Raw genomic sequence first — 17,698 nt, 5'->3', positions numbered from 1 at the left:
TACATCTGAAAACTGTTTTTTCCGATAGTGAATGGTTCATAGCAGGTGATTTTAACGCGGTGAAGAACGGGAGTGAGAGGAAGGGTTTATCGGTCGTGGCTAGAAGCAGAGAATGGAGGGATTTTTCGGATTTTATTAATTTGAGCAATTTGATCGATGTTCCGAGCAAAGGTAAAAAATTCTCTTGGTTCGGTGGGGATGGTAAAGCTATAAGTAGAATAGATAGATTCTTGGTGTCGGACAATCTTGTGAATAAATGGAGGATTGTAGGCCAATTGGTGGGAGATAGAGACATTTCCGACCATTGTCCGGTTTGGCTTCTTAGTGATAAGGCGATTTGGGGTCCCAAACCTTTTATGGTTAATTCGGAATGGTTCTCTAATTGTGATTTCTTACCTTTTGTGGAGAAGGCGTGGAGGCCGATCTCAGTGGTAGGGAGAGGCGATTTCGTGTTAAAAGAAAAATTGAGGATCTTGAAAGAAAGACTAAGATGGTGGAATGTTAACATTTTCGGAAAGTTTAATTCGGCGATAGAAGAAGGTGTTAAGGGTATGAATGTAGGTGACGAAATGGTTGGTGATGTTTCGGGAGGGGAGTTGGATGTGGACGACGGTGTGGTGGAGCGTAAAAGAAGGGCTTGTAGGGACTTTTGGTTGAATATCAAGATTCAAGAAAATATGTTGATCCAAAAGTCTAGGCTTAGATGATTGAACGATGGAGATTCCAATAGCAAGTATTTTCATAAGGTCATGAAAGGTAGGAGGTCCCGCAATTATATTGGTTCAATTGTTTCGGAGAGGGGGATTTTAGACTCGGTGGAGGAGGTCAAAGAGGAGGTGAGGGATCATTTTGAAAAGAAGTTTTCCGAGGGAAGTTGGAAGAGCTTGCAATGTCAACTTATTACAATTTGCGGATGACACGCTTATGTTTGGTGAGGGAAGTTGGAATCAAGTTTGGACAATCAAGGCTATTCTTCGTGGTTTCTAGTTAGTGTCGGGTCTCGGCATTAATTACCACACGAGTAAGCTTATTGGAGTGAATATCAACGAGAATTTTTTGGAATTTGCCTCTTCATTCTTGGCTTGCGGTAAGGAGGACAATCACTTCACTTTTCTTGGGATTCCGATAGGAATTAATCCTAGACGGATCTCTTCTTGGAACTTCATTTTGGACAAGATAAAGAATAGGCTCTCGGATTGGAAGAACCGGTTTTTATCGTTTGGAGGTAGGTTGACTCTTCTAATATTGGTACTTAGTAGTCTTACTATTTTTTGGCTATCTTTCTATAAGGCTCCTAAGAAGATTTTAAAGGAGATTTCGAAGTTGGAAAGTAAATTTCTTTGGGGAGGTGTCGAGGAGGAGAAAAAGGTGCATTGGGTGAGTTGGAAGTCTATTTGTTTACCGGTGGATAAATGAGGACTTGGCATTCGGAGGATTGGGGACTTTAATTTGGCGCTTTTGAATATATGGCGGTGGAGAATTTTAAGAGGAGCGGATGGTTTATGGTTGAAGGTTTTAAAGGCTAGATATGGAGACATCAATATTCAAGTTATCAAAAAAGATGAAAACATTCTCAAGAATAGCGTACATTCTTTGTGGTGGAAAGATATTCTATCTTTACAAAACTCTTATTATGATGACTTTTTTATTGATAAGTGTAGGTTCGACATCGGAAACGGATTCAATATTTCCTTTTGGAACTCTTGTTGGAAGGAGGGGAGGTGTTTCAAGGAGTTATATCCTTTCGCTTACTCTTTATTGAAGCTAAAGTTTGTCTCCGTGGCGGGTATGGGAGGGTGGAGAGGTGATATGTGGGAGTGGGGTGATCTCGGCATTCCGGATTTGGAGGTTGATGGGGCTGCTCTCATGGAGCGGCAACAGCTTCTTGTTAAGCTGAGCGGTGTTTGTTTGATGGCGGACGAGAGGGACGGTGTGCGGTGGGTTGTGGAATCGGACAGTATGTTCTCGGTACGTAGTTATTATACTCTTCTTAATTTTTTTTCACTTACCGAGAGGTCCTTTTAATAAGCATGATAATGTTTTCTCCATGATTTGGAATGTTGTGGTTCCGTTAAAAGTGAAGGCTTTTGGTTGGCGTTGTTTGTTAGATAGGTTGCCTACAAGGGATCTTATTTTATCTAGAGGTATTAACATCCCATCTTTAGACTCTTGTTGTTTGTGTGGTTTATAGAAGGAATCTTTGTATCACTTATTGTTTAAATGTACGGTGTCGTCGGTGATATGGAATGTTATGGCTTCTTGGGTGGGATATGAAGATTACAAGTTTGTTGATATTTGGAGTAGTTTTTCGGATTGGCATCATTTTTGTAAAATGCACAAAGTTAGATCCGGTAGGGAAGGAACGTTATGGATGTCGGTTTGTTGGACTATTTGGAAGGTTAGGAACGGTATCATCTTCCGAAATGATTCTTGGAGAGTTGCCGATATTATTTGGAGCATTAAGGAGCTTTGGTGGAGATGGTCCTTCATTGGGAAAATTACCCGCACCGATTATAATTCCTTTGAGTTTACAAATGCCCCTTTTTTGTATTATTCATAGGGTATATTTGACTTGTAATTTTCCTTCGGGGTTTTTGTTTTATGCCCCGCCTTTTGTAATCTCTTCGGTAGAACTTTTGGTTCTTTAATGAAATCTTGATTAAAAAAAAAATACAAGAACAAATCAAAACAAAAGATAATAGAACAAATAAAGAAAATAATAAAGGTAGAGGGTACACTATCAATATATAATGTGTGAACAATTAAAGAAAATAATAGAAAATGTAAAATATAAAATAAATAAAATATAGAAGAAATAATAAAAGGGATAGAGATGCACTATCAATACATGAGTAATAATAAATAGCATAAAAATTAGGGAAAATAGCTTTTTCACCCTGATGTTAAATTCTAAAAACTTTGTGAATGGTGGGAGTTGAGACCACTGCCTTGTCATTACAAGGATAAGGTCCATCCACTGGACTACTAACATGCTTATGTTATTATAACAAATTTCACTATTCTTATTTTATAAATAGCTCAAATATATTTATTAAACTAAATATTTAATAAACTTTAAAATATTTAATTTCAGCAATTAAAATACAAAAATATTTAAATACAATAATTAAAATACTAAAATATATACATTGAAATATTTAATTACATTATTATAAAAATACTATATGCTACATTAATATTTCAATATTATAAAATAATATTTAACTACAATATTCTAAAATATATATAAAATATTAGTATTTTTATATAAAATATTAAACTACAATATTATAAAATATTAGTTATACTAAAGTAATATATAACTATAGCATATATTTAAACTACAGTATATATTTAAAGTATATATTTAAAGTATATATTTAAACTACAGTATAAATTTAAACTACAGTATTTAAACTAAAGTAATATTAGATATAAAATATACTAAAGTAATATTAAACTAATATTAAATTACAGTATTATAAAATATATTTAGTAGTATAATAGCTACAATATTATAAAATATTTAAATAGAGTAATTAAAATACTAAAAGAAATAGCTCAAATATAATTATTAATATTTCACTATTATAAACAACTATATACAAAATTAAAAATATTTAATTCCAATAATTAAAAAACTAAAATATTTAAATTATTAACTGTTTACTACAATTATTAACTAATTTGATTAAATACTGAAATATTAATAATATTTCATAATATTAACTTTTTTATTAAAATTATTAAGTAATTTAATTTGATCAATATTAAAATACTGTAATTACATTAATCAACTATATACTACAATTATTAATATTAACTAAAAGCAATTGAGTATTAAAAGGAAACAACTATTAAATATATACTACAATTACTGAAATATTAATATTATTAACTAATTTGAAATTATTAACTATATACTATAAGAATAATTAAATGCGTTTATGTAACAAACAGAAACATCTAGTGTAGGGGAAAGGGTTGTGGAGCTTCATTGTGGTGGGAGTTGGTTTGATTCCCACCTCCCACAAATTTTTATAGTCATAATATATTTTTTCATACTAACTAACAATTAATATAAAATGCTATGCCTACGTTGCATTAAAATTAACAAATAATTAAAATAAAAAGCCACATGGGCTTACCACATCATTAGAAAAATAAAACATAAAAAAGCTAATTTCCCTATATACTAAAACGATGCATTGTCAATAGAAAAGTGGATAGTATGGAGGATGAGTGACTCTCGAATTTTATGAGTTGGCATTCTTTCTTTTGGGAGCAAAAGGTGAAAGAAGGAAAATTAGATGTGGTTTGGCTTGCTACTACTTGGTCTTTGTGGTTGACAAGAAATGGGGTTTGCTTCCGAGAGGATGGTTGGAGAGTAGACGATACAATTTGGAATATAAAGAATATAGTTTGGAAATGGTCTTTTTGTGGGAAAATTACCTATGCCAATTATTCTTTTTATGAGTTTAGTAGAGATCCTATTCTATTTCTCTCATAACCTTAATTGAAGTGTAATTTTCTTTCTCTTTTGTGGGGTTGTTTTATTCTTCTTCCCCTTTGTAAAAAGGTTGGAGAACCCTTACTTCTCCATTATATATCATCTCATGCTTTCTAAAAAAAAATACAAGAATAAAATAAATAAAGCATACAAAAATAATAAAAAGGAAAAATATGCAATTAATTAACAAGCGCGTTAAAAAATAAAATCAATATCAATAAATAAAATGAGAAAGCAATTAAGAGATATAAGAAAAAGAAATAAAATAAAAGAGGATGCTTGACAAATCAGGATGCAAAGAGCACAAAAAAATGGTGGCATAAGCCCAAATGAGCGTTGGGCCCATCAACCATCAAACAAAAAAACTGGAAAAATTACAAAAAAAAATGAGCATGATGAAAAATATGACCAGGATTTTATCTGGGTTTGTCTTCAAGAACAACAACAACCTTCATCCTTATTTTGCTCATAAATTGCTTAATTTTTCATGGAGTTAAGCAAATGAATAAAAAAATTCATCTGCATGTTCTCACGAACAAACATTTATGCTCAAGATCAACAAATTAACAACAAAAACTTATGAAACAAATAAAAAATGCAACAACCCTCTTTTGACTTGATTTGGCCATAACATGCTCAATTTTTCATGGAAGTAAGCAAATGAACGATAAAATTCATTTACTCTATCTCGCGAACAAGAATCTATACTCATAATTAAAAATACGCAAAGAAAACAAAAATTATTATACATTTTATCACTTTTGCTCATGGAGGTTAAGAACACTTTAAACTCTTGATATTTAATCAATGGAGTTTCTATGCAAAATGGTGATTATTAATATACTAATTAAGTATAGAAAGAATAATAATGCAAATAAAAATAAATAAATAATAAACATTAAAAGTCTAACTTAATAAAGAAAAATAAAAAGTGACATAAAAATTGATGAGAAATTTGTGTAAAGTTTTGTATTATTCTTATGAGTGATTCTTAATGATATTTATGAATGAGAATGAGTTTATTTATAGGCTTTATAAAGAATAATAAAAATAAGGTGAGAAAGATGTGGGTGCATTATATAAGTATTTAATTAAATAGTGAATAATGATGCAATAAATTTATGAAATAATCATGCAATAAATAAAAGATATTTTGGATTTTCTACAAACTTGACTTTTGTTTTATGATGTACGAAAATGATTAATAAAATTAAAATGGATATAATGATAATAAATTAAATTATCATGCATTTATTTTCCAAAATACATAATGAAATAATGCAATTTTAATCAATTTCTTTCAACATGAAAAATGTGGTATTTCTTTGACTTTTTATTATGCTGTATGATATGATTAATGAATATTTCTAATGAAATAGTGTGATGATTTAAATTATTTTTCAACAATGATCAACAATGCATGATTTTTAGTCAAATTTTACAACACATGAAATATTGGCTTTTTGATTGACTTTTATTTTAGAACGAAATGAACTATAATGCATGTGTGTATGATTATGATGACTTTATTTGATGATAAAAATGGACATGGCTAGAAAATGAAAAACTTTGGCAAATAGGCATGTATCGGATGAACTTAGAAACATGTTGGACAAAATTGGAGTATGACAATTGCCCCTATTTAATTACTTTTACGTAGAGAAATTAAATAAATGACTACAGTTTTCATATAATCATGGTGAAAGATAATTAAACATGGAAGACTCAAATTTTGTCCTTTAATGCAATGAGGTAATAAGTTATGTTATGAATGTATGTAGTCTCTATTATTTTTATTATTATTATTATTATTATTATTATTATTATTATTTTTATTATTATTATTATTATTATTATTATTATTATTTTGCTTTTTACTAGAGATATGATATGTGAATTAGACTTTGTGGGAAATGGAAATGACTCGAAATGAATATTTATACCGAGAGTTGACCAAGGTAAAAGACTTGCGGGGAAAAATAATATATTCTGGAGATTAGTTAGAATAATCAAGGAATATCAAGCAACACTTAGAATAAGAGGGACAAACCTTTGAGAGATAAGGGATATTCGAAAATATTGTATGCAAAAAGAATCCACACTCTGTAATATACACCACAAACATCTAGAAAAACATTAGATGTGGACTGGGATATGATGAGTATTACACCCAACTAATCTTTTGCCGTCCAAAATATTTATGAAAATGTGTGAGACGAATCAAAATTCGTTTATTTATCATGTTTTGAAGCGTTTTTTATTTTGAAATATTTTGAAAAATACTTGGTGTTAACCAAGGTTTATTGAATTAAATTGAGAAATTGGCCTGAGTACAAAGTGAAGTGGAAAAGCAACTTGATGTTGATAAACCGTTTGAGAGTTATCTTGAATGATTGATTTTTACCGCTGCTTATTTTCTTGTATTATAACAATCTTGCATTAGCTAAAGAAAAAAAAATATATATAAAGCAATAAAAATAAAGAGGGGAGAGACACACTATCAATACAAGAGTTGATCAAAGTTAAAGAGAATAAAACCCATAAAGTAAATAATAAAGGAGAGAGAGGTACACTATCAATACATAATGTGTGAACAATTAAAAAAATTAAAAGAAAATGCGAAAAATAAAATAAATAAAGCATAAAGAAATAACATAAGGGATTGAGATGCACTATCAAGACATGAGTAAGAATAAATAGCATAAAAATAGAGGAAATGCATTATCAATACAGGAATAAAATAAATAAAGCATAAAAGAAAAATAATCAAACGGAAATAAATATGCAATTAATTAATTGAATTTACAAATAAAAAATACTTTTTAATTTTTTAATATGTAGGCAATTGAAATTAACAATTGTATGAAAAAATAAAATCGAAATCAACAAAATAAAAAGACAATTGTGTGAAAAATAAAAGGGGATGTTTGGCCAAACCGGTGCAAAAAGCACAAGAAAATGGTGGCATAGCCAATTGAGCACAAGACCCATCAGCAATAAAAAAAGAAAACAGGAAAAAAGACATAAAATGATCATGATGAAACGAATGGCCAGAATTTAATATCGGTTTGTCTTCAAGAAGAACAACAACCTTCATCCTTATTTTGCATATAATTTGCTCAAATTTTCATAAAGTTTTGTAAATGAATAATGAAAATTCATCTCCTCAATCTCAAGAACAAGATTCTATGATCAAAATTAGAAAATAAAAAACAAAAATGTACAAAAAAAACCAAAAATGTAGCAACACTCTTTTGACTTGATTTGGTCATAACATCCTTAATTTTTCATGGAATTAAGCAAATGAATGTTGAAAATTCATCTATTCGATCTTACAGATATGAACCTAATTCACATTTAATCATGTTTGCTCATGTAGATTCAAGAACACTTTAAACTGTTGATTTTGAAACAAAAGAGTTTCCATGCAAAATGATGATGATTAAGATACTAATTAAGTGTAGTAAGAATAATAATGCAAATAAAATTATATAAATATTAAAAATTAAATTCCTACTAAATAAATAAATAAATAAATAAAAAGTGACTTGACAATTGGAGAGAAATCTGTGCAAAATTTTGACTTGTTTGTGAGTGATTATTTGCGAGATTTGGTAATGATTACGAGTTTATTTATTTACGAATTAAGAAAAAGGATGTGAGAAATGTGTGAGTGCATTCTAGAAGCTTATTTAATTAAATAGTGAATAATAAAGCAAAAAATACATGAAATAATGATGCAATAAATGAAAGATATTGTAGGCCTTCTATAAACTTGATTTTTATTTTAAGATGTATGAATATGATTAATAAAATTCAAATGAATATAATGATGATAAATTATATGATCAAGAATTTATTTTTCAAAACGCTTAATGAAATAATGCAATTTTAGTCAATTTATTATAACATGTAAAATGTTGTCTTTTCTTTGACTTTTTTACTATGATGCATGATATGATTTATGAATATTTCTAATACATTAGTTTGATAATTTAAATGATTTTTCAATAATGATCAATGATGCATGAATTTGTAGTCAAATTTCACAACACGTGAAATATTGACTTTTGATTTTTGAATGAAATGGACTATAATACAAGTGTATATGGTTATGGTGACCTAATTTGCTGATAAAAATGCACATGGATAACTATAATATTTATAGATTATAAAATATTGAATTTTTATATTTTCTTATTAAGATAAATTTTCATATGGTGCCAGTTGATCTAATTATAAAAATCAAATTTGAATAATTGAAAAATTTATAGATAATGTTTTTATGATTAGAGTTTTAAATGATTTTAATAATATGATTTCATATTTTGAACACAGTTTCCTTAAAGTTGAGCATGATTTTTCTAAGTGTCATTTTTTAGTGAAAGTTTTTGGAATAGAAATAAAGTTTGACATGATAACATAATTTGGGTGTTTTCAAATAACACATGTCATTTTTAAGGTAGCATAGAATATTAGAATAGAAGTTGCAAATTTTTATTAGAATTATATATATATATATATATATATATATATATATATATATATATATATATATATATATATATATATATATATATATATATATATATATTATTGAAGTATTATGCTAAGTGTAATTTCTAATTAGATTTAGCTAAATGTTCAAGTGTTAGCTCATGATAGGTCATTAGTAAGCTCTTTTTTCATTGGTTAGCAAAGGATAGAGTTCTCTCTTTATTTGTCATTCAAATTGTGAACATATATAGTCATAAGTTGCAAATTGTATTCTCTTATGATGCATAATAAAATTTCTCATCCTTTCTCCAATTCTTCAGTTCTATTGCTTTTAACATGCTCCATCTCAATAATCACATTATCGTATTATTCGCCATTTCCACGCTATTGTCGCTGCTCCGCCATTGTTGAGCACTCGTTACTCTCATGGCTCCCCCACGGAGTCTTCCTATTGACCTTTCTATGGATCCCACTTCTTTGTATTTCGTTCATCCTAGTGATGGTCCCGGTTTTGTTACAGTTCTTCTTAAGCTAACTGAATGAGAATTATCATTCTTGGGCTCGATCCATGAATAGGGCTCTTGGTGGAAAGATGAATATTGAATTCATCGATGGATCTCTCCTCATTCCTGAGGATTATTTTTATCCGTCAGTTCGTGCTTAGAATCGTTGCAACATGTTAGTTCATTCTTGGATTGTGAACTCGGTTTCAGATTCTATAACTTAGTCAATCGTGTTTATGGAGAATGCTCTTGATGTTTGGAATGACCTAAAAGAAAGATTCTCTCAAGGTGACCTCATCAGAATATTTGAACCGCAATAAGAATTCTACAACCACAAGCAAGAATCAAAATCGATAACTGAATTCTTTTCTGATCTTAAGATTTTGTTGGAAGAATTGGATCTTTATTTCCTTTAACCAATGTGTACATGTCATATCAAATGCACTTGTGCTGCCATGCGCAGTTCAAGATCAAACCATTAAGTTCTACATATTAAACATTTTTTAACTAGTTAAAATGATCAATTTGTTGTGGTTAAATCCCAAATATTGTTAATGGATCCTTTACCACAAATTAATAAGATATTTTTTTATGATTATTCAACATGAGTACCAAGTTCAAATTCCTATACCTACTGATGAATCTCAACCTGTTTACGGTGATTTCCGGTAAACAACCGCTAGTCTTCCAAACTATAATAAATATGATTTGGTTACTCGCAGGATCGACTAGATTGATCCTAGGACATAGTCAAAAAGGTTGTTATTCATGATAGTTCGAATTATGTCTATGGTTGGTGTGTCTTGAAATAAGAAATACTTAATCAAGGAAATAAAGATTAGCAATCACCTTGTTATACACGTAAATATAACATCGGCGAAAGGTAAGTCAAAGATAAAACATAAGATAAAACTGTAAAAGTGCAAGAATCTTAAAGTGCAAGAAAAGTTAAATGCTTCGAAAATTAGATGACATGAAAGTAAAGAGTGCAGGAATATAAATGACATAAAGTAAATGGAATGCAGTAAATATCGAAAGATACTTGAATAAAGAGAAATACACATGTATTTAAAATGGTGTTGGTGTCATACGTACATTTCTCAGCGAACTCTTTTTCTTAACACTTGATACTTGAGTAATATGTGAGTGATTTGTACAAAATGAACACACGGAATCCTAAAATTAAGACCCTTATTTATACTAGTTTCGACCCTAACGGTCCTATACTAATCTAATGCCACGTTACCCACAGAAAATCCAGGGATGCCATCTGTCTTCGTGCGGTTACATAAACTACTTTGAAATTCAAATCATCCCGCCTGAATCTCCCTTCGACGCGTGGAAACATAATTAGAAACAGGAATACCACAAAAATACGCTAAGCTTCAGTACTTTGCATATTTCGCAAAAACATCTAAGTCCCAAAGACCATTCTTTTCGAATTTGGCTTCGGCGCTCACTATCTTTGTTCCAACTTAAACATCATTCTCGAAGCATGGCCATCAGCCACAATTTTTATCTTCAAAGATGATCATCAGTGATCGGTCACCATTTCTAGTAAGTTTCCGCACCTTTTTCCGACCAAAATTCGTAATCTTGGTAATACTAAGTGGCATTGGCATATGTTTTTAAAGTAAGTTTCTTGTTTTTCGGTTGTGTGACTTTGTTGCATTTTAATGTGTTTTGAGTATTACAAAAGTGTCGTTTTATGCGCTGGTTATTAGTTTGTTTTTGGCCAGGTTGATGCACGGGAGAGATAGAAACTTATGGCGCGCACGAGCGGAAAAAGAAGCCGAAAAATCCAAGTTTGAGGTCAACACGGGCACCCGTGTGCATGCACACGGTCTGTGTCAAAAAGTGGCTGGAAAAGCAATTTTGAAGGCAAGGCAGAGGTTTCACACGGGCACCCGTGTTCAGGCACACGGTCCGTGTGGAAAGATGCGTGGAAAGTGATTTTTTGGCCCAGGAGCAAAGGAACAACACGGGCGCCCGTGTACAGCAACACGGCCCGTGTTGTTGAGGCGTGTTGATTTTATTTTCTTGACTTTCCTTGAAGGGGACCAGTAAGGGTATTTTTGGTACTTCAGTTGCAACCTGAATGGAAGGGAGTTATAAGAACAACCTAGGGCAAAAGAGAAGACACTTTTGGATAGATCGTAATAGAGAATTGCAGAGAAGAAAAAGACGGAAGCGAGATTTTGGAAGGCGAAGAGATTCAACGGTGGACACCATTGAAGATCCTAGTTCTCCCAATTGATTGTAATGTCTAAACTTTTTCATTTGTGCTTTTTGAATACTATGATAGGCTAAACCCCCCAATGCTAGGGGGGTGTCCCTGATTCGATCTGTAATAACTCTGGATTTGGTATTTCGTTAATTTAAAGTTTGTCTTGTTCAATTCAATTGTATAATGTTTATAATGCTTTCTTTATCGGACCAATAAGGATTGTTCTGTGGTTAACAATTCGTAGGACTATAATTGTTAGGGTTTGTGTACAATTGAACCTTATGATCATCACCTAGGACTAGGGATATAATCTGGTTATTCGGAAATTCTTGATAAATTAATGATTTGGTTTTGTCTGATTTCTCTAAGGACTTAAGTAATCGGAATTTAAATCAAATAAGATTTTCACTAAGGACTTAGGATAATCATACTTGAGAATGAATAATTGAACCATATGAACGGGTTAACGAGATCTTCATCCAGAGGAATTAGAGAGAGAATCACACACCCTACCTTAGCATTATTTTCTCATATTCAAAAGCTCAGTTTTAATTTCCTTTATTTCTTAGTAGTTTAATCTCTCTTGTTCCTTATTTGAAACAACACTCTTATGAACTTTTGTTTAATTGACTGAGTCCAATCAATTGTATTTCCTACGCAATCCTCGTGATTGATACTTGGGGTAAAATCCATTATTACTACTTCGATAAAAATAGTACACTTGCTATTTTTCCGATCAAGTTTTTGGCGCCGTTGCCGGGGATTGCCAAAATATAAGTCATTAACTAGTCAATTAAAATTTTATTGCTCTGCAATTAAAATTTTATTTTTGCTGAATTTATATTTGTTTAATTTTTTTTTACTTCACACTAATCGACTTCTAATCTTGTATGTGAGGTAAGGCCTCAGCTGAACTTCTTTTTGACGCAGAACCAGAAAGGCTATTGCGAGCACGACTCCGAGAAGCTAAACGGAAAAGACTGGCTTCAAAAGGAGAATCACCTACAGTTTCAGATTTAGAAGACGAATAAAGAATATCTATTTCATCCGAACAGTCAGAATCTGAGCCTGAAACTATGGCAGCTGACCCACCTCCTCCAGAGAGGCTTTTAGGAGATTATGGAAGAGCTAATGCACCGCTTGGAAGAATGACCATCGTTAATCAACCGGTCAATGTAGCACACTTCCAACTGCATCCTTCAACTATCCGACAGTTAGAGAGCAAGTCGTTTGCGGGTAGAATCAATGAAGATGCAAATAAGCATCTACAGAGATTCCTCACCACAACAACATCATTAAAGATCGAAGGCCATTCTGAAGAAGCCAAGAGACTCGTGATGTTCCCATTCACTTTATCCGAAGACGCGGAAGAGTGGTTTTACTCACTTCCAGCTGGAAGCATCACAACATGGCAACAAATGGAAACGGCTTTCCTTAATGAGTATTTCCCTGCATCAGTATTCATTCGAAAAAGATATGATATTGTGAATTTCAAGCAGAAAGAAGGGGAATCGCTGGGAGATGCATATAAAATGTTCAAGAGGTGTTTGGTTGCTTGTCCTACTCATAACATGGACCCAACCGAGCAAATGCAGACTTTTGTTAATGGTCTCCGACTTAAGACAAAACAGCTTATCGACACTGCTGCCGGTGGCTCAACTAATTTTTCAACAGCCATTGGTATCAAGAGAATCATAGAAGCAATTGCCGCCAATGAGCACATTGAGTTATATGACCGTGCTATGAGCCAACCAGAAGGAAAAATTGATTTGAAGCTTGCTCATCAGGTAGTTAAAATGGAAGAACAAATTGCGGCTGAGGTAGAGAGAAGATTGAAGAAGATGAACATTGGTGAACAGAAAGTAGCTCAAGTTGAGCTAAATATTCCATTCTTAGAGGCACTGGAGCAAATTCCTATCTATGCGAAGTTCATGAAGGATATCATTTCAAAGAAGCGAACAATCGACAGTGACCCGATTATTCTAACTGAAACTTGTAGTGCTATTTTGCAGGGAATGAAGATCCCAGTTAAAAAGAGAGATCGAGGTTCAGTAACGATTCCATGCACAATTGGTGATAGATCTTTCAAGAAAGCTTTGATCGATTTGGGGGCAAGTGTGAGTCTTATGCCATTATCCATTTACAAAAGATTGGGAATAGGTAAAGTACAAGATACTCGAATGACACTTCAGTTTGCTGACCAATCCGTTAAAAGACCTTACGGAGTAGTAGAAGATGTGTTGGTGAAAATCGACAAGTTCGTGTTTCTGGTAGATTTTGTTATTCTAGAGATGCCCGAAGATGAAGAGATACCAATCATTTTGGGAAGACCTTTTCTAGAAACTGGGAGATGCTTGATCGACATAGAAGAAGGTACAATGACTTTGAAAGTTTATGATGAAGAATTGAAGATTGATGTGTGAAACACTATGAAGTACAAGGATGATGTTGCCACAAGTCAACACATTGAGGTAATTGAGCAAATTTGTGATGAAGAAAACTCTTTGACAACACAGAAGCTACCTTTGGAAAGAGTTCTGAGTCTATCAATCTTCGAAGAGGAGGAAATAATTGATGAAAAAGACAGTGAAGTTTTAGCCATGATGGAAACATCATTTGTCAAAAATTCTCGCCACAACCGATGGGAGGATCTAAGGCAACCATTAGTGGAAGGAAGTAAAGACGAACCAAAGAAGGGGACTGAACTAAAGCAATTACCGGAGAACCTCAAATACGTCTTTTTGGACACTGAAAGTAACTGCCCGGCTATCATAAGTTCTCACCTTGAATTCTTTCAAGAGGATAAGCTTGTCAAAGTCCTTAAAAAGCATAAAAGTGCTCTTGGATGGTCAATTGAAGACTTAAAAGGGATAAGTCCAACGCTTTGCATGCACAAAATCTTAATGGAAGATGATCACAAACCGGTTGTCCAACCTCAACGACGATTAAATCCAGCAATGAAGGAGGTGGTTAGAAAGGAGGTGGTAAAACTTTTGGACGCAGGGATGATCTATCCAATATCTGACAGTTCATGGGTGAGTCCAGTGCATGTGGTGCCTAAGAAAGGTGGAACTACGGTAATCAAGAATGAAAAGAATGAGTTGATTCCCACAAGAACAGTTACAGAGTGGAGAGTCTGTATAGATTACCGAAGATTGAATCTAGCAACTAGAAAAGATCACTTCCCATTACCCTTCATTGACCAGATGTTAGAAAGGTTAGCGGGTCATGACTATTATTGTTTCCTCGATGGATGCTCGGGGTATAATCAGATAGTTGTTGCACCAGAAGACCAAGAGAAGACCGCATTTACATGCCCTTTTGGTATTTTTGCATACAGAAGAATGCCATTCGGGTTATGTAATGCCCCAGCCACATTTCAGAGATGCATGCAATCTATCTTTGCAGATATGCTTAAGAAACATATGGAAGTATTCATGGATGATTTCTCGGTTTTTGGTAAGTCTTTTGATAATTGTTTGACTAACCTTGCTCTTGTTCTAGAAAGATGCCAACAGACCAACTTAATCCTCAACTGGGAGAAGTGCCATTTCATGGTACGTGAAGGTATAGTGTTGGGTCACAAAATTTCTCAAAAGGAATAGAAGTTGACCAAGCGAAGATAGAGGTAATAGCAAAACTGCCTCCTCCCATGAACGAAAAAGGTATTCGAAGTTTCTTAGGACATGTGGGTTTTTGCCGTAGGTTCATAAGAGATTTCTCAAAAATTGCAAAACCTTTAACTACACTGTTGGTTAAAGACAAAGCCTTCATTTTCGATAAAGAGTGTGCCATAGCATTTGATACTATAAAACAAAAATTAGTGTCGGCACCAATTGTTGTAGCCCCGGATTGGTCTCTACCTTTTGAGATCATGTGTGATGCCAGTGATATTGCAGTAGGGGCGGTTCTAGGACAGCGTAGAGAAAAGTTACTACATGTTATTTACTACGCAAGTCATGTGCTGAACCCTGCACAAATGAACTATGCAACTACTGAGAAGGAGTTGCTAGCGGTTATTTATGCCTTTGATAAGTTCAGGCAATGTCTGTTAGGTTCTAGAGTCATTGTTTATACTGACCATGCTGCCTTGAAGTATCTTTTTGCTAAACAGGACTTTAAACCAAGGTTGCTAAGATGGACCTTGCTCCTTCAGGAGTTTGATATGGAGATTCGTGACAAGAAAGGGTCTGAAAACACTGTGGCCGACCACTTGTCTCGAATGTCACCTATTGCAGAAATAGAAGATACGCGCCCGATAAAGGACGAGTTCGCTATGAACATATCCTCGCTGTTATTGGTGTGCCTTGGTTCGCCGATTATGCGAACTATTTGGTAGGTGGTATTATACCTGAAGATTTTGACTCTAACTGAAAGAAAAAGTTTTTACATGATTGCAGGTTCTACTTGTGGGATGATCCATTCTTATACAAGAAGGGACTCGATGGCTTGATCAGAAGATGTGTACCCGAGGAGGAACAAAGCGATGTGCTAAAAGCATGTCATGACTCCGAATATGGAGGACATTTCAGTGGTGATAGAACGGCTGCAAAGGTCCTACAATCTGGTTTGTATTGGCCCATACTATTCAAAGACGCTCAAGGCATTGTGAAAGAATGTGATAGGTGTCAATGAACAGGGAATATTTCCAAAAGAAACCAGATGCCGCAGAAGGGTATACTTGAAGTGGAATTGTTCGATGTATGGGGAATCGATTTCATGGGACCTTTCCCACCATCTTTTGGAAAGAACTACATCCTTGTAGTTGTTGATTACGTCTCCAAGTGGGTTGAAGCAGTCGCTCTACCCACAAATGATGCAAGGGTGGTAGTAAACTTTCTCAAAACCAATATTTTCTCAAGATTTGGGGTTCCCAGAGCACTCATAGGCGATGAAGGCACCCACTTCTTAAACAAGTTGATGGAAAATCTGTTGAAAAAGTACAATGTGAAACATAAGATTGCCACTGCATATCATCCTCAAACCAGTGGCCAGGTGGAGGTTTCGATCAGGCAAATCAAGCAGATTCTCGAAAAGACTGTTAATGCTTCGAGAAAAGATTGGTCTATGAAACTTGAAGACGCACTATGGGCGTACAGAACAGCATTCAAAACCCCCATTGGTATGTCCCCGTATCAACTAGTTTATGGTAAGGCGTGCCATCTCCCTCTTGAGCTTGAGCACAAAGCATTTTAGGCTACCAAATACTTGAACTATGATCTGGCAAAAGCAGGTGAATTACGGATTCTTCAACTCCATGAGCTAGAAGAATTTCGTGATCAAGCCTATGAGAATGCTAAGGTCTATAAAGAGCAGACCCGGAATTGGCATGATCAGAGAATAAAACAGAAAGTATTCTGGGAAGGCCAGTTAGTGCTTCTATTCAACTCCAGGCTTAAACTTTTTCCTGGGAAATTAAAATCCCGGTGGTCTGGTCCGTTTGTGGTACAAACGGTATTCCCTCATGGTGCGGTGGAAATTAAAAATCCAAACAATGGAGATGTTTTCAAGGTGAATGGACAACGGCTGAAGCCTTACTACACTGGAGTAGGAGCAGGAGTGATCGATCATTTGCGTCTCACCGGATGAGGTGTAGACCGTCGAGCCATGCGACGTTAAACGAAGCGCTCCGTGGGAGGCAACCCACGCTTGTTTTCTTTAACATTTTTTTCTTTGTTCTATTTTGTTTTATTGTAGGTGGTAAAGTTTGGACCGGTAGGCGCAACTCGAGTAACAAAGCACGAAGATTGTTCCATTTTGATGCATAGAAGAACATCAACACGGGCACCCGTGTGCAACAACACGGCCCGTGTTGAGTCAGAACGCAAACAAGAAAAAAAATGTGTGAAAATGAGGCTACAGCACTAGCAACACGGGCACCCGTGTGCAGCAACACGGCCCGTGTTGCCCCTCAGCACGCCCCCTTTTGAAAAAGCAGAAAATTCACACGGCCACCCGTGT

General features: G+C 33.8%; 1 protein-coding gene across 1 annotated transcript; it reads left to right on the top strand.

Annotated features, from left to right (window-relative positions):
* The first annotated feature begins 13,533 nt into the window (after positions 1–13,533).
* On the top strand, positions 13,534–16,372 carry LOC131596881 (uncharacterized). Its single transcript, XM_058869617.1, has 6 exons — positions 13,534–14,110; positions 14,234–14,585; positions 14,766–14,954; positions 15,626–15,752; positions 15,852–16,030; positions 16,138–16,372. The coding sequence occupies exons 1-6, from the start codon at positions 13,534–13,536 to the stop codon at positions 16,370–16,372; spliced, it is 1,659 nt and encodes a 552-aa protein (XP_058725600.1).
* Positions 16,373–17,698: the final 1,326 nt, after the last annotated feature.

The sequence above is a fragment of the Vicia villosa genome, linkage group LG4 (genome assembly GCF_029867415.1).
Source record: "Vicia villosa cultivar HV-30 ecotype Madison, WI linkage group LG4, Vvil1.0, whole genome shotgun sequence".
Lineage (NCBI taxonomy): Eukaryota > Viridiplantae > Streptophyta > Magnoliopsida > Fabales > Fabaceae > Vicia > Vicia villosa.
Note: the sequence above shows the minus strand (reverse complement) of the source record. Positions and strands in the feature narration are given on the sequence as shown.

What these genes read in the sequence shown, in the direction of transcription:
- LOC131596881 (XM_058869617.1), top strand. Translation starts at nt 13,534, where the DNA reads ATGGAAGAACAAATTGCGGCTGAGGTAGAGAGAAGATTGAAGAAGATG. An exon ending in CATAAAAGTGCTCTTGGATG is followed by an intron (nt 14,586 to 14,765) that starts GTCAATTGAAGA and finishes AATATCTGACAG; the next exon opens with TTCATGGGTGAGTCCAGTGC. An exon ending in ATTGACCAGATGTTAGAAAG is followed by an intron (nt 14,955 to 15,625) that starts GTTAGCGGGTCA and finishes GTGTGATGCCAG; the next exon opens with TGATATTGCAGTAGGGGCGG.